General features: G+C 39.5%; 1 protein-coding gene across 4 annotated transcripts in view; it reads left to right on the top strand.

The window, feature by feature from the left end:
* Nucleotides 1-1,282: 1,282 nt before the first annotated feature.
* Nucleotides 1,283-20,414, top strand: part of LIPG (lipase G, endothelial type) — a 33,547-nt gene continuing 14,415 nt past the window's right edge. The window contains exons 1-6 of one of the 4 annotated variants that reach the window (XM_031945962.1): nucleotides 1,283-1,405; nucleotides 3,554-3,778; nucleotides 4,651-4,712; nucleotides 6,756-6,949; nucleotides 11,390-11,569; nucleotides 14,076-14,187. In XM_031945962.1, the coding sequence (XP_031801822.1) occupies nucleotides 11,390-11,569; nucleotides 14,076-14,187 (292 nt within the window). In that variant the 5' untranslated portion in view covers nucleotides 1,283-1,405; nucleotides 3,554-3,778; nucleotides 4,651-4,712; nucleotides 6,756-6,949. Of the gene's footprint in view, nucleotides 1,406-3,005; nucleotides 3,093-3,404; nucleotides 3,779-4,304; nucleotides 4,713-6,755; nucleotides 6,950-11,389; nucleotides 11,570-14,075; nucleotides 14,188-20,414 lie in introns of those variants that run through there. The other 3 variants (XM_012541161.3, XM_031945963.1, XM_012541160.3) reach the window with 3 other exon arrangements.

Here is a 20,414-nt window from a genome sequence, read left to right as displayed (position 1 = left end):
ATAGCAAAGATGGTGTGAGCTATGGACAGATGTTTAGGGGAAATTCCACCTCAGGGATTTGACAACTTGGATTTCTTGGCTGGACACAGCAAGGTGGGGCAAGCCACAGAGAGGGGACCTCCACAACGGGTAGGGTCATGAGGCTAAACTATCAGTGCTCCTCAATGCCTGCTCCAAGGAACAATTCCATCAATGCTCCAGCCGCTCTGTGCCCACAGTAGCCAGTTACTGAGGACCTCATCATTATGGTGTAGGTCAAAGAATTCTAGATTTGAATTTGTTCAATAACTTGAACAAGTTATCCCATTTCCTTAGACTTTACTTTCTTCATCTGTAAAATGAGAGAATTGGATTGGAGGATCTTTAATTTCCCTTCAACCTTTAAAACTTGTGTTTGTACCCATAAATTATACTAAGGCAATCTACACCTCGATGCTAATATATGGAACAAAGGCAAATTTTTCAGAGGATTTAGATTTTTGAGGATGAGTCTAAATAGGATAAGGGAAAAAAAAAAGGAAGAAAAAGCATCCAGGAATGGGAGAAAAGAGGGAGTGTAGTAGTGGAGCTGGAAATCCAGTCCTAAATGGTACTCTTTAGAGCAGAGATATTAAAAATCTATGTATGTGGACCACAACACTCCCAAGAGTGGCCCAACCCAGATTAAAATGTATTTGAGAAATATTTAACAGAAACATACAATAAAACATAAATAACACTAATGTGTGGTTTTCTAAATCAGTATGCGTCCACTGGGATCCTTATATACAGTTTAGTGGCACCCATTTTTATCTGAGTTTGAAACCAATAAAACAATGTACAGTGACTTAATCTCTATGTGAAAAACTGAAGTGATTGTCAGTTTTCCTCTGATTACCTCCTTGTTTGTTTATCCATTATTTATTTATTTTAAACATTCATTTAAAAACATTTTTGAGTTCCAAATTCTTTCCCTATCCTGCCCTCCCCCATCCATTTAGAATGTAAGAAATGGAAAAGTCATTCAAAATATATTTCCACATTAACCATGTGGCAAAAACAACAACAACAACAACAACAACAATAAAAAGCAAGAAATATAAAATAAAATAAAAGTCTGCTTCAATCTAGTTTAGGAGTAGGGAATGTCCTGCCCACAAACTGTGTAAGGTTGGTGAGAAATCATTTGGTCTGGCCTTGGCAAAATAACTGCAGATGATAGTGAGCTGAAAGCTAGGTACAAAAACCTCTTACTGCTTGAGTGGGCCCTGAATGATGTTATAAATATCCAAATGGCCCTTGGCAAAAAAAAAAAAAAAAACAAAAAAAAAAGAAAGAAAGAAAGAAAGAAAAAGAAAAAGAAAAAAAAAAAGAAAAAGAATCCTCACTTCTTCATAGTTGGAATCTTCAGTCTCTTTCTCTGAAGGTATGTAACATTTTTTCATCATGAGTACTTTGCAATTTTCTTGGATTATTGTATTGCTCAGAACATTGAAGTCTTTCACATTTGGTCATCCTTACAATATTGCTGTTACTGTGTACCTTGTTCTTTTAATTTCTTTTCCTCTCCTCTCCCCTCCCAACCCCTTGAGCCTCCTTGAAGGTGACAGAGAGATCCATAAGGGACAATAAGCATGAGCTGGAGTGGACTGGGTAGATCTATTTGCATCAGTTCATGTCTTCTAAGATTTTCTGATACCATTCCCTTCATCATTTCTTGCAACACAAAATCTCATTTGTATACCATAACTTCTTCAGCCATTTCCCTAATTGATGTGCACACCCTCCATTTCTAACTATTTATTGCCACACACACACAAAAAAAAACGGCTATTAATATTCTTATATATATATATAGGTCCTCTTCCTTTTAATTTGATTTCTTTGGGATGTAGATCTAGAAGTTATTGCCACATCAAAGGGTATGCACAGTTTTATTTTTATTTTTATTTATTTTATTTTTATTTAATAGCCTTTTATTTACAGGATATATACATGGGTAACTTTACAGCATTAACAATTGCCAAACCTCTTGTTCCAATTTTTCACCTCTTACCCCCCCACCCCCTCCCCTAGATGGCAGGATTACCAGTAGATGTTAAATATATTAAAATATAAATTAGATACACAATAAGTATACATGACCAAAACGTTATTTTGCTGTACAAAAAGAATCAGACTCTGAAATATTGTACAATTAGCTTGTGAAGGAAATCAAAATTGCAGGTGTATGCACAGTTTTATTGAGCATAGTTCCAAATAGTTCTCCAGAATGGTTGAACCAGTTTACCATTCCACCAACAGTTTTATTAGTGTAACTATTTCCCCACAATCCTCCCAGCATTGTCATTTTCCATTTCTATTAGTTTAACTCTAATATGTGTGATGTGATACCATAGAATCGTTTTAATTTGCATTTCTCTAGTGATTTAGAACATTTTTATTTGACTATTGATAACTTTGATTTCTTCTTCTAAAACTGCTTATTTATATCCTTTGACCATTTATCCATTAGAGAACAGATGATCACTGTTTATGAGTTGCTCTAAGTAAAAGTATCTTCAGGTTCCTGTAGCTACGGATTCATTTGGCACCGATAGCCTACAGTGCGTGTGTGTATTTGTGTTTGTGTGTCCCCGATTTTCTCTGCTCTAGATCTTTTCTCGCTCCTATTTTTTTTTCTTTTTCTTCTTTGCCTTTTCCCCACTTCTTGAGCTCTTCTTCATTCTTCCATCTACTCCCTTTTTCGGTTCGTGGGAAAGCCGCGACCCGGTGTCGGGTAGGGGCCCCAGGAAGTTTTGGATAGCTGACCACACAAGAGTCCAGAGCACACCACAGTCACGCCGGTAGGGTAAATGGACTCGGGGGCGTGGACAGGAGGAAAGGCACTCATTCCATCAGGTAGGCGGAGTGGATCTCGGTGTATTACTTCTCTCCTCTATTTTCCCTCCCAGATTCACCTCTGCTCTCAGGCTAGGTCCAGGATTCCGCCCCCTTCTTTTCCAGAGAAGGGTTACTCGCGGTCAAAGTCGTTTTTTCTGATCCTCTCCACGTTTTATTTTTCGGGCTACCTTCTCCTCATTGTGTAGTACCTCTGCTCAGGGGAAAAAAAAGTAACTCTTCTCTCCCGGCTACCCAAAGAATGTTTTTGTTTGTTTGGTTTTAAACTGGGTTTAACCTGCTGAATCTTTCGCGCTTAGTTGGTCCCTCTTGTCGGAAACTAAGGGTCCAAACCCGGGGAAGAAGCCAGTGGCGCTGTTTTCTCAGGGTCGGAATCCTCGGGAGGGAAGGAAGAGAAGATAGTACAGAAGGAATCAGGAGGAGAAATGGGAGAGGGCTCAAAAAAGAAGGAAAGGCAGAGGAGAAAATGACAAGGAGAGGGGGAGAGAGGGAGATCTAGAGAAAGAGAGAACGGTGCGTGCGTGCGTGCTTGCGGGCAGGGAGATTTGCTCCTGGACGTTTTTACTTTCAATATTTTGGAGTTGCCCTAAATTATCTAGTGTGCCGCGTTTTCCAATTCGGTTCCTCGAGGGTTTATTTATTTATTTATTTTTTCTGTTTTTTGTTTGAGCAGCACTGTGTTAAGCGTCCTACAAACTGCTGAGGTCTGGGAGAGGTTCTGCTTGTGGAGAGTCGACCTCGAATGATCGCCACTTCCCCTCCCCCAGTGTGCCTGGCAAATAGATCGACCTAGCCCACCCCAGCTCACTCTTATTGTCCCTTATGGATCCCTCTGCCACCTGCAAGGAGGCTGAAGAGATTGGGAGAGGAGAGAAGAGGAAAAGAAATCTGCTCAGTAGTAAGTATTCCCTTTCCCTCCCCCAACGCTCTCCCCACTACTCCCCACCCCCCCCAAGATATATTGGAGATGTCGAGGAAAACTGTGGGACTCGGAAGAGGAGAGGGGAAGGCTTTGGAAAAAGGAGGAAGGTGGCTTATCTGGGTGGCCTTTCCTCCCCTCTGAAGTGAAGGAAAGCAGTGTTTCTAAGGAGTTAAATAAATCTCACTTCCGAGGGGGATAATCTTTAGGATTATCCACATGCAAGATTCTTCCTAGGTGGTGGAGGGGTGTGAGCGTGTCTGTGTGTGTGTGTGTGTGTGTGTGTGTGTATAAGCGCGGGGAGCACCCAACTCAGCCTGTACCAGACACAAGAGTGTGTCATAAGGTGGGTGTGCGGCTCTTTCATTCAAACTTTGGCGAGTTTCTGCCCTCGAGTTGGAGAAGGTGTGACCAATCAGAGCTCGGGACTCCGAATAAATTAGGCAAATTACCATCTGGCGATGGGTCAGATGACTCCGATAGTTTTAAAAACTACAACTTCTCCCACCCGGTCCTCCTTCCTTGACAGCAAGTCATCCCTTTGGCCGCTGAGGTGTAAGGAGAATATTGTTCAAGCTCCTTCACTGTCGCCCTACACACACACACACACACACACACACACGCTCCTTACTGCTCATATTCCCCTTTTTATTTTCCCCCAAATTTCTTGACTTTTCCCTCATTTTCTTATATCCCGGAGGAAGAAAAGGCAACGTGCAGCTAAGGCTCGCAAAAGATTTTTTTCCTTTGCTGAAGAAATATCTCTACCTTTTTCCCCCTCCTCCTTAGCGGGAGGGGCAGCAGTGGGGGGAAGCGATGCGAAGCTTCTTTTTTCTGCTTTGCCTCTGCAGTCTCTATTGTTCTGTTACCGCGGGAAAGACAGACCCGGATGGTCCAGAGGGGCGACTGGAAGGTAATGCTCATTTATTTTTATTTTTCTTTCTGATTTATTTCTCCCAAGATGCGCTCCTTAGCTTCGCTTTCTCCCTCAGGGTCTTTTTCTCATCCTTCTTAACTGCTCTCTGTATCCACTTGTTCTCTGGATTTAGACATCGACCTCTCGCGTGGCAATAGAAAGACCACCGAGGCCAATCTAGTTTTACATTCTCGACCTTCCCTCACTTTCATCTCAGTCCCCCAAACTTCTAAAAATTACACTCTCATTTTAACTGCAAAATTGCCAATAACTTGCCTTGTCTTTATTGTTTATCCCCCCCCCCCCCCCCCCCCCCCCCCCCAATCTTCGGTTCTTCAGGATTAAGGGAAAGAACAGAGTTTATCTACCCTCGCTGGTTTATTTTAATCTAGCATAAATTCCTGGAAAGATGGGAGGAGAGAGGAATATCACTTTCCAATTTACTTTGCTCTGACTTGACTAGCCGCATGGTTTGGGAGTTTAGAAAAGCAACTTGTTCACAGGGGTTACTTGGCTTGTCAGTTTTTGATGCACGAGCATCATCTCCGGTTTTTCCTTTTTTTTCCCCTCTGATTCCTCCTCCTCTGCCCTTCTCCACAAACGCTCTCCAGTTGTAGCTCCTAGAGTTTCTGCGGACACGTTGCCTAACTTATGAATATTAGGATAGCAGCCAATACCTTTGAACTTTCTAAGTCAATTTAGAGAGACAATTGGGAAGGTGTGGTGGGTAACTCCCAAACAGCACCTTACTAATTTGAACTTTAAGACTGACCTCGTTTAGAGAGTAACAGGAAATGACTATAGGTGCTTACAAATTTACTTTTTCCAGAGGCTCATGAACTTAAAACATTTTTTAAAATTGCATTTTAACATAACTGATTTGTAATCCTACATATTTTGTTTTTCTTAAAAACGCTATTCTGAGAATGGGTCTCCTCATTTAGGGTAGAGCAGTGAAGGAGCTGAAGTGCTAATAATTCTGATTCAAAATTCTGCCCATTGGGGCTTATTTATTCTATAGATATCAAAACTATAAGCTTTTCTAGGACAAAGATGATGTCTTCTCTGGTGTTCTCCATACGGGATCTAGCATAGTACAATGAGCTGAAAATTCCTTTAGGAACCTTCTCCCTTTTTCTTTCTGGTTTGCTGCTTCCTTTCCCTCCCTATCACTCTCAATCCTTTATTACTTCTTCATCTTAAATTTGCATCCAGCATCCTAAGCTGCTATGCCATGACAAGTTTCCAGTCTGTTATCAAGATGATTTTCTGAGAAATACCAAGAGATGACTAAGTGAGGTCCATCTACTATCTGAGTTGCTATTGTTACTGTTGTTAAGAGACTGTAGATGGATGTGGGACCCAGCATCAACTCCTATATTAAACAATAACAACAAACAAACTGACATGACTGGTACTGGTTGAGCCATAGGGAAGACTCACTTCCAAGAGTTATGTACTATGAGAAAGCTTGTTGAGGAAGAAAAGAAAGAGGGAGAAAGGGAGAGAAAAGGAGAAGTAGAGAGAAGGGAGAACAGACCATAGTATCTTTGCTTTGGTTTTATCACAACATTGCCAAAGTGCTTTCATTGGTTCATTCTATCTGTGGGACAATCTAGTGAAGAGGATATTTTAGTGTCATTTGCAGAGGCAACCATTTGGAAGAGTACTGAACAGGAAAAAAAAAAGTACTCCAGGTCAGAACCTCCTGATTTGTTTCCTTGTTCTGCTCTTTATTTCTGTAGGAAGAAAAGTCCTCCATGGGGGGAACTTTTGCCTCAGTTTCTACATCCATAAAATGGAGATTTTCATTGATCTGTCTTCCCTGCTTCATAGAATTATTGTGAGAATCAAATGAGATAATATATGATAAACACTTTGAAATCAGAAAGTATGTTGGTTATTTTTATCGTTTGACAGATGAAAAATATGAGGCCACAGTGATAAAATATATCCAAGGTCACACAGCTAATTAGTAGTATATACTAGACTAGAACCTTGACACGCTAATTACATTCAACTATGTTTCTTTGTCCACAGATAGAAGCTTAACTCAGCATCCCCAGTCCAATACAGTGCACCCTCCTGCCAAGCCCTCAGTGCGGTTTAATGTCAGAACCTCCAAGAACCCAGAGCATGAAGGCTGCTATCTCTCCACAGGTCATGACCAACATTTAAAAGACTGTGATTTCAATACCACAGCAAAAACCTTTTTCATCATCCACGGATGGACGGTGAGCTTCTGGGGGAGGGAACGCTGTCGTTTTGCATGGTATCTGCTTTCTTTTGTGCTGTTCAATTAAAGTGAACATCTAGACTTGTTTTCATCCCTTTCCCCCTCCCTCCTCCCATTCTCCTGGCTTACTGTTTGCATTTCAGGCATCTGTAAAGAAAGAGTTCAAGCTCTGAATTGAGAGTCGGCTGTATTACAGCTCTGCTCCGGGGTGGTGGATGGCAGCCTTTACCCCTGGCACATACCAGGTTTACCCGTGGAGCTCCTCAAAGCAGCAGCAGTGGAGCCCAACCACCACTTAAGAAGCCCTTTAATTGTGTTTAATTACATTGGTCAACCACTGCCTCCCAACATCCCTCTTTGCATGTGGAGTTGGCTGGAGTCACTTGACTGACTGAATCTGAGTGGGAGCCAGAAGTATTGGCTGGATTGGGGAGGGGGAGGGGAGAGAAGGAATGGAAGCTGCTGGCTCTGTTCCCTCTTCCACAGAGAGATGGGCTGGTTCAAAATTGCTGAAGCTCTTGGGGACATATTATCAGAGCAGCACATGTTGAAAGGCCCACTCATAACAGCCTTCAATAGAAAGGGCTTTAACATGCATTTTCAGAGACTTTAGATGAGTGAGTGAGAGGTTATCTCTAAGCCATGTTTGAGCTCTAATATTTTATGGTTCTGTGACTAGGGAGGTTATTCATTCATAAAACAGACATCTGCACTGAAAATTCTAAGTTAAAACGGTAGTTTTTTTTTTTTTAAACAACCAACAAAAACATTTTCTTCAGTAAAATGACGCCTTGAACAAATAATATGGTGTTTTAAGGTTTGCATAACATTTTATAAATGTTAATTCACTCGATCGTTACAACAATCCTGACAGGTAGGTGCTGTTAATAACCCCATTTTATTTATTTATTTTTAATAACTTTTTATTGACAGAACCCATGCCAGGGTAATTTTTTACAACATTATCCCTTGCACTCACTTCTGTTCCGATTTTTCCCCTCCCTTCCTCCACCCCCTCCCTCAGATGGCAAGCAGTCCTATATATGTTAAAGAGGAGTAACCCCATTTTACAAAAGAGGAAATTGAGACAAAAAGTACTTGCCCAAAGTCACATAAATAGTGTATGAGTCTAGGTTTGAATCAAGTCTTCCTGATTTCAAGTCCAATTCTGACTGCCCTGCTACACAGAACTAACATGACCCTCCTCACAGACAACAATCAAATCACATAAACAATTAAGCAAAATAACATTAAAAAGTGGTTGCCAAAACCTGTAGTTCCAGTGGTCTCCATTCTATTTACCATGTGTTTTATTATTGTTTCATGCTGTCTTCTATTGAAGGATCAAAGTCTGTGAGTGTTTAAGTTCCTTGAAATCAAGCACTGTGTTTTGTTTGTGTTGGCACCCCCAACAGTGCTTGTTCCTTAGGAGATAATTAATAAATGCTAGTAGAATTAGGAAGTAATTCTACTAGCATTTATTAATTATCCCTCTCTTCTCTCAGCTGAGCAAGATTCTGATAGTGCTGATTGTGAAAGTGAGGAAGAAAAGCTTTTATAAATTGATATGTTCATATAAGTTCTAAATGTTTATGACAGACAGTAGTGTGAAATTCATCTATTTCACACAGTGTAGGTGTTTTGACATCAGTCACCAAGTGGCAAAATGTAGGTGCTAGAGTTTCTCCTTCTTTCTTGACTGGCCTTGTACAGAGGAAATATAGGCATTTTCCTATCTGGTAAGATTTGAGGAATATAGAGTTTCCCTGCCTAAAAATAACAATAGCTAGCATTTATATAGCGCTTTAAGATTTCCCAAACATTTTGAAAAATTCATAAATATGTTATCTCATTTGATCTTTACAACAATCCTATGAACTAGGTGCTTTTATTATCTCTATTTTACAGTTGAGGAAATTGAGGCTGGGAGAGATTTCATGGATCAAACACATCGTTACCATCAGCTCCTACATTGGACTTTTCTGAAATTCAGTACCATTTAGATAAAATTTTATTAATTCACTACTGTTTATTAAGAGATACACAAGTCAGATAAGATGTCCCAGCCCCTATAGACCTCAGAGTTGGAGAACACATGAGCTAAAACAATTTACCAAATAGTCCTCAATTTACCAAGAGTTTGATGTCTCCTTAAAAGTTGTAAATTGCTATATAGAATAGAAAAAGTGGAAAGAAAGTATTACCTAGTAGTTATGTTTCCAGGCCAGCTCACAAAGATCTAATTAATCCATCATGTACTGGAAGTGACTTTTCAATATGCCTAACCTTATTTATAACCTCTCTACATTTTTTTTTTTTAATATAAGAGAAGGGGATTCTTTAAATCATCTACTCTTAGAGAACTCCATACCAGAACTCAGACTGCTTTGAATGAGCTTTGCAAAAAATGAGGACTGGGACAGAAAGAACCTTAAGAAATTATCCCTCATTGACACTTTAATATGGATTAATTTCTGAGATTGAGAGGCATCTGTGGTGTAAGGATTAAAAAAGCAACCAGATCTGGAGGCACAAAGAAGTGGGTATAAGACCAACATCTGTCACATAATGGCTGTGTGACCCTGGGTAAAACACTTAAATTCTTAGTGTCTCGGTCAACTCTAAGATTATTAATTACAGAGGAAGTAAAAGATCTGTTTTGGTAAATGGAATTTCCTGTTGGGGAGCTCCCCTATCACAGGTCCAGTCTAGTTTCTGAGATTTAATCTAGCACTGGAGCTGAGTTCTGAGAGATTGAAACATTGAGAAGGAAAGTTCTTTTTAAAAAATTAAAAAAAATTTTTTTTTGTTCAAAATTCTCTCCCTCCTAGTACCCCTCTTTCCTGCCTATTGAACAGGGAAAAAAAGAAATTGACATGATAACTTTATTATATATATTTAAAATAATAGCAAGTTGTACATAATGGATTTGCAGTTCCATGTACAATCATCTCTCTCTCTCACTCTCTCTCTCTCTCTCTCTCTCTCTCCCCCTCTCCCTCTCTCTTTTTTTTTTTTTTTTTTGCGGAAGCAATTGGGGTTAAGTGACTTTCCAAGGTCACACAGTTAGGAAGTGTTAAGTGTCTAAGGCTGGATTTGAACTCAGGTCCTCCTGACTTCAGGGCCAGCATCCACTGCACCACTTGGCTGCCTCTACAATCATTTTTTAAAAAATTCTACTATGTTATGGAAATGATTATTCTATTTAATAAATTAAAAAAGACAGAAAACAAGAAATATGATACCTATTATATATTTGAAATCATGCAAAACATTTTTGTCTTGGATTGGTTCTCCCTCCTATCTCCCCTTTCCCCTAAAAACAAGAAAAAAATATGCTTTTATCATCAAAGTTAGGCTATTATTTCTCAATCTGGAGGTGGATAGCATGTTTCATCATGAGTCTTTTGGAGCTGTCATGGACCATTGTATTGATCAGAATTACTAAATCTTTCACAGTTGATTATCTTTATCCATTACAGATGATAATTGTGATCATCATTGCAAGCAAAGATAATTCTCCTGATTCTGCTTACTTCACTTTGTATCAGTTCATAAAAGTCTTCCTAGATTTTTCTGAAACCATCCCCCTCCATTATTTTTTACTGCACAAGAGTATTCTACCACGTGGATGCCATAACTTCTTTGGCCATTCTCCAATTGATGGACATTCCCACAGTTTCTAATCCTTTGCTACCACAAAAAGAACTGCTATATATATTTGTGTACATATTGGTTCTTCTTTTTGTTTGATTTCTTTGGAGTATAGACCTAGTAATGGTATTGTTAGGTCAAAGGGTATGCATAGTTTTATAGTCCTTTGGGTATAGTTCAAATTGTTCTCCAAAATGGTTGAACCAATTCACAATTACACAAAAAGTATTTATTTTCCCAGGATCCCTCCAACATTTGTTATTTTCCTTTTCTATCATCTTAACCAATCTGATGAGCATGAGGTGATATCTCAGAATTGTTTTAATTTGGATTTCTCTATTTATTAGTGATTTAGAATATTTTTTCATGTCACTTAATAGCTTTGATTTCTTCTTCTTCTAAAGTTAACTGTTCATAATCTTTGATCATCTATCAATTGGGGAATGACAAATTTTTATAGATTTGGTTTAATTGAGACAGGAAAATTTTGATGGGAGAAAAAGAGTTCCATATGCTGACAAAAATTTTGCTTGGAATTGTCCCAATTGCTGATTTATTCAGAAAACACTTTTTAGATGCCTAATGTATGTCGAGTGCAGGGGAAGATAAATTTTTAGGTTAAACTACCATCCTTGCCTTTATGAAATTCAGTCAAGATTGTGACAAGTTTAATTTGTGAGTAAGCAGTGTGAGGGATTCAGAGTAATGTTTAATTTCTGTTTTTGAGAGAAACTTTCATGAATTAAAGGGAAAATAATAACACCCTGTTTTCTTTCTTGTGCAGATGAGTGGTATGTTTGAGAATTGGTTGTTCAAGCTCGTGTCAGCCCTCCAGATGAGAGAGAAGGATGCTAATGTAGTTGTGGTGGACTGGCTGCCATTGGCTCATCAGCTCTACACAGATGCCGTTAATAACACCAGAGAAGTAGGCTCTAAAATTGCCAAGATGCTGAATTGGTTACAGGTAATTGGGAGAGAAGGAGGAGTACATTCTAAAATTAGAGGAAACTATGTCAGTTCCTGTTACAGTGAACTCCAAGGACCCAAGAAAGTTTTTTTTAATTGAGTTGGAATTGTAGAATCATTGTTTGGAGTAAGCCATTTTTTTGCTTAATGCAGAGGAAACCTTTTATTAGTGCTAAACAGAAGTATTCCTGATTAATGTATTTGGCAAGAGAATATTTAATTTGTAATATGTCCTGGCTTAGGGGAAAGAGTGTGGTATAAGATTTAGAATTCCAGATCTGGATATGAATCCCAGATCTTTTGTATGTTAACTGTTTAGGCTTGGGAAAGTCACTACTCAGGGAAGCTAGGTGTTGCAGTGGGTAGAGTGCTGACTTCAGATTAACTATGTCATTCTGGGCAAGTCATTTAACCCTGTTTGTCTCAGTTTCCTCATCTGTAAAATGAGCTGGAAAAGGAAATAGCAAAATACTCCAGTATCTCTGCCAAGAAAACCCCAAATGAGTTCAGGAAGAATTGGATATGACTGAAAAATGCTTGAACAACAACAAAAGTCTCTACTCAAGTCTTCCATATGTGAAATGAGGGGGGTCAGATTAGATGGCATTTAAGGGTCCTAAGATTTGATTATGTAATATTTGCTGATTTTATAAACTCATATTTTAGTTCAAGGCAGCATGGTTTAAAAAGCAAAGTAGAAGAAATTTAGCTGGGACCTGGGTTTGAGTCCTAAGTCTGAAATTACCTGTATAACCTTGGATAAGGTATTCACCCCTCAACTTCCTCCTTGGTAAAATGAGTGACTTGGATTGATGCCTAAAGTCCCTTGAAACGAGCTCTAAATTCCATGGTTTTATTGGAAGTGGCTGGAAGCCAGTAATTTCTTATAATTTTAAAGGTGTTCAGGAGGCTGTACAGTTGTAGCTGCTGATCCTAAATAGCTGGATATTAACTAACCTTCCAAGGGAGCAATTTGAAGCAAATTCATGGAAGTACATCTAAATAAGTAGTTTAGAACACTAAGCATGAAAAAGGTCTTGAATCCCCTCTTTACATGTTAACAATTTACCAGACATCCACAAGATAACATCTGCACTAGCGAAATGAAGCAATTATCTGGATCATTCAAGCTCAAACCCTAGTTTTGCATCAAGCATCAGGTGAATTGGCAGAGGATTCTGAATCGACAAGACCACTGCCTTCAACTTCTACTACTCAAGTCTATGGAGATCCGTTCCTTGGAACATAGGAATAATGGCCTCTTCCCAGCGACCTGTTTCCTCAAAGTTAGGCTTTTTGCAGAGATGAATGACTCTCCTCTTTACTTAGCTTGGTAGTACACTGGAGTGGATGTGGGAGCCCAGAGATTCAGAAGACTTGGAGTTAGAAGGCCCTTAGATGTAATTGAATCCAACCTGTTTATTTTATGGAGGAGGAAACTGAGGCTTAGGGAAGTTAAACAGCTTGCCCATGGTCACATAGCCAGTGTCAAGTTTGGGATGTGAACCCAACTTTTCCTGACTCTAAGTTTGGTTACTCTGTTTATGATATCAGAAAAAATGTGATGAGGGAGAACTGGGGATGGAAAGGTTGCAGAGCTGATGGGAAAATCCTGTCTTTGAGCCAATTGAAGAGGACTATGATTAATAGTTTCAAGTATTTCTATTCCATTTTCCATTTCATTTGATTCAACAGGTATTTACTAAGTATTTTCTATGTGCTTGGCAATGTAATCAGGTGCTAGGAGATAGAAAGATAAAAATGAAACAATTCCTATTCTCCACATATAGCCCTTCTTCTACCTGCCTTGCCTTCTTCTAACCTGAAGTGACCAAGAGGAGCAGGTAGAGGATCAATGGTCCCTACAGGTAGCTTCTAGCCAGGCCTTCCTTATAGTTCTCTGAAATTGGAGTCATGGCTTGGCTCTTTTCAACAAAGAGGTGCTTCAAGGCAATTCCAATAGACTTGTGATGGAAAGTGCCATCTGCATCCAGAGAGGGAACTATGGAGATTGAATATGAATTAAAGCAGAGTATTTTCACTTTTATTGTTGTTGTTGTTGTTTGCTTAGTTTTTTTTTTTCTTTTGATCTAATTTTCCTTGAACAGTATAATGAATACAAAAATATCTTTAGAAGAACTGCACGTTTAACCTATATCAGATTGTTTGTTTTCTTGGAGGGGAGAAGGGGAGAGAGGGAGAAAAATTTGGAATGCAAGGTTTTGCAAAGGTGAATGTTGAAAACTATCTTTGGAAAAATTGAATATTACTAAAAAATTTAAAAAAAGAAATTGGAGTCATGACACATGGCCCCAACCTTCCCCACAGTCTCACATTAATGTGAGTTTGAGGATCTGAAGCCAACATTTCAAACGTCTGTGGATCCTAGAGAGAGTAGTCTTTCTGTCAAGGACCAGATAGGACTTTGCTTGACCACTGATATTAATTGACCTCTTCAGACGCAGAAACCCACGATTCTAATAAATATGTTTTTGTGACTTCAGGAGAAGGAGCATTTTTCTCTCGAAAATGTTCACTTAATCGGCTATAGTCTTGGAGCTCATGTTGCTGGATATGCTGGGAACTTTGTGCGGGGGACAATAGGCAGGATCACAGGTAAGTATTGCTTCCTTAAGTCCTTGTAAACCCTGCAATTCTCCATCCTCATTCCAAACTCCATCTTCTTTTTCATCCTTCTGATCTTTTCTGAAGTGAAAAATTTTCAAACACTTTGGTTTATTCTCAGAATATGGGAATTGGAAGGAACTCAAAAGTTTATCTTGCCCATCCTATCACTTTACAGATGAGAATTCTAGTTGAGACCAATAAAGATTAAACTCGGGTCTTCTGATTCTCTGTGTAATGAGCTTTTCATGTTTTTGTTCATGGAAAGAATTCTAATTTTTGGTTCTATAATTAATCTTTGCTTTTGCCACCAAAATGCTTCATAGAGATTAATTCTAGGGTATTTCTGAATTCTGGGTGACATTTTATAGCCTTGGCACTAGTTTTCCTGTCTACAAAAATGACATTTTAAAACCTCATCTTGTGTGTAGAAATAAGATCAGATAAAACAGAAGATTTAACAGATCTCTGAGGGCTAGAACTGAAATGGTCCTTAGAAATAGTTTAATGCTTCCATTTCATTTTGTAATTGAGGAAGTTGAGGCTTAGGAGTTTTTTGGTTCAAGGACATATTTAATTCAGTTAAATAAACATAAATGCACACTATGTATAAGGTACTTTTCTAGTTTCTGGACTGCAAACAAAAATGAGGCAGATTCTGTCCTTGGGGAAATTACATTTTATTGGGGTAAGCAGTATATAAATGAATGAATGAACAAATGAACGAAGGAACCAATAGCTAAATAAACAAATAGGTAAACAGCAGGTACAAGATATAGAAGAGCCTAAGGAGACATTAGCACCTGGGTGAATGAGACCAGAATTTGGAACCAGGGAAAGCCTCCTGTAAGAGGTGATGCTTGAGCCCTGAGACTGAAGTAAGGAGAGAGTGTATCTCCAGCTTTTGGGACAATCTTTGCAAAGTCAGAGAGATGAAAGATAGCATATCAGGTTTGCGGAGCAGCTAATAGGCCAGTCTGGCTGTAACTTAAGAATCCATGAAAGGGAACAAAGTAATTGACAGAATTGTAGCCAGCACCAAAGTGGTCCCAACATTTAATCCAGAGTTCTTTTTCCAACCTCAAACTATCACATGACAAAACATGCTTTGAGGAGTGAAAACATTTTGTCAATGTAATGCATTTTTAAGAAATTGTTAAGCTTGATTCTTCCTCTTTGATTCTGTTCTCTCTTGGATTTTGATTCTCCACTGCAGCTGAGCTCAGGCCCCTCGTTAGTTCAAGGAACAGCCAATGGTTATTCGGAGCTGTGTTTCCTGGGTGATGTGTGGTTTGGAACAAAAATAGGCAAAACAGTGTCTGACCCCTGAATAAAATGGAAGGCTTAATCTTTTGGCAGCTTTATTTGGGAGTCCTCTTTGAGGGCAAGGAAAAGAAGGAAGTGTCACTTTAAATTGTGTGAATGATTTTTGTAATTAAAATAATCTGGTTTATGTGGGAAGACCCTGCATCATTAAGATGTAAATTGATTGGCACAATTAATGAGATCTTTCTCATTCTGGATGAGTACAATAGGAAGGCTGGATTGAGTTTTATTCTTGAAAGTTTAGTTGTGCCTCAATTTAAATTTGGTTATTGAATAATCATTAACCTTCCTGATGTAGTGGATTTGTCATTGGAGGCTATGGGTTTCAATCTGGCTGTCAGTTAAATAGTTCACACTTTTTTCTCTCTCCCTCCCCACTCCTAGTTTCCTTATTTGTAAAGTTTTCCTTCCATAATTTTTATCCTTTTAAGGCACATACACAGGGCTAATTCTAGGCAAAGTTGGAAGATACTGACAGTTATCTGTAAGTCTATCCAGCCCCAAAGGGCCCATCAGGATCCTGTGGCTCTCTAGCTTCCCTATTTCCTTTATTAAGTGGGAAATATGTCACATCTCCCCTACTAGACTTTTGAATTAGAAGTCTAATTCCCTAACTTTATATTACTTTTAATTTTGTATTTTCACGTTGCTTGGTGTTTAATAAATGTTGAATAAGAGATATAGGATAAATCCACACTGATGTGTAAAGGATTTAATTTGTTAATCCTCCCTGTGGGCTTTAGCTTGTAAGTGTAGGCTGCAGTTTGAAAGGCATCTTAAGCCAAAGGGATGACTCTTAATATTGATATTTCAGGCATCACAAAGTTTTATTGGTTGGGACTTGGAAGTTCATAGGAAATAGGAGCAGTGGTTTAGACCTAAAGAAGTTTGAGGTCGTTGAGTGCTTGATCAATGCAGAAACTGGTCTGGAGAATTTAAGTGACTTATCTAATGTCTCACAAGTGGGTAAAACAGGATTAGAATTCTCACCTCATTTGCTTTTCACTGCACCGTGCTGCCTTGGTCCTTCTTGGTCAAAAGCACACCGTTAGTGGAAAAAGCCATGACTTGAAACAATTGCTAAGTGTGTTTTAGGAGTAATAGGACACTAGTCTTGGAGTCAGGAAGGCACTTACATATTATGCTGGACAAGTCACTTAAGTTCTTTCCTTTTCACTTTATTCTTGTGTAAAATGAGGGTTGGATTCTACGGCTGTAAGGTCCCTTCAAGCTCAGAATCTTATCATCCACGATTCAAGTACTGAGTCTCAGGCTTATGACGAAAAGCTACGTAGTCCCTGCCTTCAAGGAGGTTACAAGGAGGCTGAGACATGTGCAGAGTAAATGGAAAAGCAGCTTCAGAGTAAAAGGCATTTGGGGTATTGATTCAGCATCCAAAGCCCATCTCATAACAGAGAAACCGAACCCTGGGGGTGGGGCGAGATGAGGCCTTCCTGGCAACGCTTACATCACACCACCTGTGCAAAAGGGTATCCCGTTCCTTCCCTCCCCCACCTCTTAGTTCAACACAACTTGTGGAGAACTGTCGTTTCACCAAGAGATGGGAAACATGATCTTGTTCCGGGCTTTGCCTTTATTGTCCAAACTCACAAGGATCTGCTAATTAACCCTGTTTCTGGAGCAAAGCGGTTCCCTACTAGGCCACTCTGGGGCCTATTGTCTGAGGGGCTCCCCTGCTGAATGAACTGCATGTGGTTGGAGGGCCAGGCCAGCCGTTTTTAAATGTTGGCTCACAGGAGGCCCACTGTGCTACCCGTGTGCAGAAGTCTGGGCTTATTGTGGGGGGCAGGAAACCCCACCAAATGAAAACAAATCATTGCAGTGGTCCAGGATCAGGGGAGACTATGGGGCTCTTTTGCTCAAGGCTTCTCTCTCTTCCTGGCCCAGGCCAAACCCCAAACCAAAGGGTGTAAACCCCAACATTGGGAGTCTGTCTTTTTGGCTTGTTTGGGTGGCAGCTGCTGACACATATCATTTCCCTTTTTGTCCTGCCCTGTGGAGTGGGCAGAATACTAATGAGTACATTGTACCCAGAGCCAGGATCTGCCCCTTGCTGGATGACAGGCCCCTCCTACCAGCTGAAGGGGAGAATACTTGGCACAGGCTCAGCAGGGACGGGAGATTTCCCTTTTTTCAGAGAGGCGCTTGTCGCCTTCTGATATCATGGCAAATGCTACAGTAATTCCAGTAGAGCTATTTGCTCTCCACCTTTTTCCATCTGGTGATTTCCTCTGTGTTGGTATATAAAATGATTAGGATGGGGATGAGGACCTGAGGATGCTATCATGTTTGTTTTCTGAAGCTGATGTTAGTGAATAAAGGGTAGACAAGTTTTCAGCCTGGGGAGGCAATTGGAGAGGCAGGGTGTTGTAGCAGAAAGAGCCTTGGTTTTGATGTTAAAGATTCTGAGTGCAAATCTCAGTGTGTTCTTTTCTAGCTGTGTGGCCTGGTGCCAGTAGAAAATAATCTGTGGAAAATAATGGAGGTGGTGATCCAGGGAATCTTTAAGATTAATTTTAGATCTAAATCCATGATATCTGGGTTAAATTGGGCCAGCATTTTCTGTGTTTGATCATAAATAAGCTACTTTTTCTCTCTGGCCTCAACAATAAAATAAGGTTCAATTAGATGGTTTTTTAAAAAGCCCCTTCTATTGGATTCTTTGATCTTTGTTCTTCCTAATTTGTCTTAATTCTGGCTGCTAGGAGAAGCTTTCTCTAAGATTATAATTTTATTTTGAATCAGTAGTTGACAAGCTCTTTGTTGTGGCTTCCTTTTTAATGGAAGAGGTAAGTTATGGACTTCCTTTGAAAGGGGAATATATTGAGCTTTAATTTTTCAAACATTCATTTATGACCTTGCAGACCCACAAATGTGTCATTGCATTAACAGTGTGGGGACATAGCCTGTCCGACCAGATTGCTCCCAGAAATCCCAGCAATCTAACTGCTGGACTATAAAGTCCCATCAATCCCCCTTGCATTCCTCTCGCTCAGCTTGGTTTCCATGGTACTCACTATTTGGTGGGTACGTTTGTTCAGGCCAAGAAAAGAACCTTTTTCTTCTGTTGGTGGCAGAGGAGAAATGTTCTCTTCTTTTTCTTTTTGAAGGAAGGGGCATGGTAGGAGGCAATGGAGGGTCTTTCTCTGGGCCCACTTCATAGTCTATAGAACTCTTTTTTCCCCCCCTCTCTAAAAGGGAATAGTAGGAGGTGTGCATTTCAAAAAGGGTCGGGCTCTTCTTGGAATCAGAATCTGCCTTACTCTTGTTTGGCATCTTCCTTTTCAGAAATAATATTTAGGGAAGTATCCCCAAGCATCCTAATTTCTCTTAATGAATCTGTTTTCCATGAATTTGACTAAACCAGAAGCTATTTCTCTTTTTTTAACCTATATCACCATTTAGAGGTGATGAATTTCAAATGTGTGTTATCCACTGTGTAAAGTAGGAGCTTAGAACTGGGTCACACAAATATGTCCCTAGTATGATGGGACAGTTTTAGAACAGTCTCTTTATCAGATATGTAGTCTTGGCTATATCAGAAAGGCCTATTATCATCACCCAGTTGACCCTTACAAAAAGAAGTTTCCTATCCCTGGGGAAGATACCATGAACAATCCCTGCACAAAAGAACCCTGCTGGGAGAAGAATGCAGATACAACAATACCCAGCTCTGCTCCCATTCCCTGGTACTTTCCATAGGTCTTCAGGGAAGAGAAGCAGAAATACGGTCATGTCAGAGAAATTTCCCGGGGAATCTAGACAATGTGGCTAATGCTTCCCCTCTGTAAATCTACCTTCCATTTACTTTATAAACATCTTCTTGTGTACCTAGTTTTTGTTTGTCTCTCTCATTAGAATTTTTTTTTTTTTTTGGCTTACTTTGAATCCCCAGAGCATAGTATCCTGACACATGCTGTTCTTGTTCAGACATTTTTCAATTATGTCCTCATTTGGGATTTTTCTTGGCAAAGATACTGGAGTGGTTTGCCATTTCCTTCTCCATTTCATTTTACAGATAAGGAAACTGAGGCAGGAAGGGTTAAGCAATTTACTCACCCAGATTTACAACTAAGAAGTGTCTGAGGTCAGATTTGAATTTAGGAAGATAAGACTTCTTACCTTCAGGCAGGTGGGTCTGACCCGCCACTCTGTACTGTACCATTTAGCTGTCCCTCCTGACATATAGTGCTTGATAAGAGTTTGTTGTTTGACCTATTTCTGATTTGAGTCCTGGAAACTTACTTGAGTAGACTTCACACCTTAATTGACTTAAAAGTAGGTTGATCAGGCTAATTATTTGCCAGTGGTGGAAACAATTCTTACTAATTCTTAAATGCATCAACTGATTCTGCCTCTCTTGGAGGTAAAAATAGGTTAGTTATTTTTCTCTTGATGCAACATTGTGTCTTTCTTGAGGCATGTTAATCTGAGCTGTTCAGAGTATTATAGGTAGAGATGAATCTTGCTCCTTAGTATTGTGTGATGATGCAGAAGTTGAGACAGTGGATGTCTAATTATGTGGGGAAGGGATTGTGGAGTATCGGGATACTGCTTCTCGGATTGTGTCCTTTTAGTCTCCATCCAACACTCATCAAGGGAGACACCAGAATACATTATCCTTAAAATAATTATGTTTTGGGGAAGCTGGCTTCCGCTAAACTCTGTAGTTTAAACCCCAATGTCAGAAACAAGATGTCGCTGTGGCTAAGTGGTGAAGGACCTAGATTAGGAAATAGGAGACCTAGTTTTTAATTCTGATTCTGCAGTGAGTCCATTCAGATGCTCATTTATTCAACAAATATTTAGTAATACTACTAAGAGCTGGGAATAGAAAGCTGAAAAAAAAAAGGAATCATTGACCTCAGGGA

Source organism: Sarcophilus harrisii, chromosome 1 (assembly GCF_902635505.1).
Source record: "Sarcophilus harrisii chromosome 1, mSarHar1.11, whole genome shotgun sequence".
NCBI classification, from domain to species: domain Eukaryota; kingdom Metazoa; phylum Chordata; class Mammalia; order Dasyuromorphia; family Dasyuridae; genus Sarcophilus; species Sarcophilus harrisii.
The sequence above is the reverse complement of the archived record's forward strand: the minus strand, read 5'-3'. Positions and strand labels throughout refer to the sequence as shown.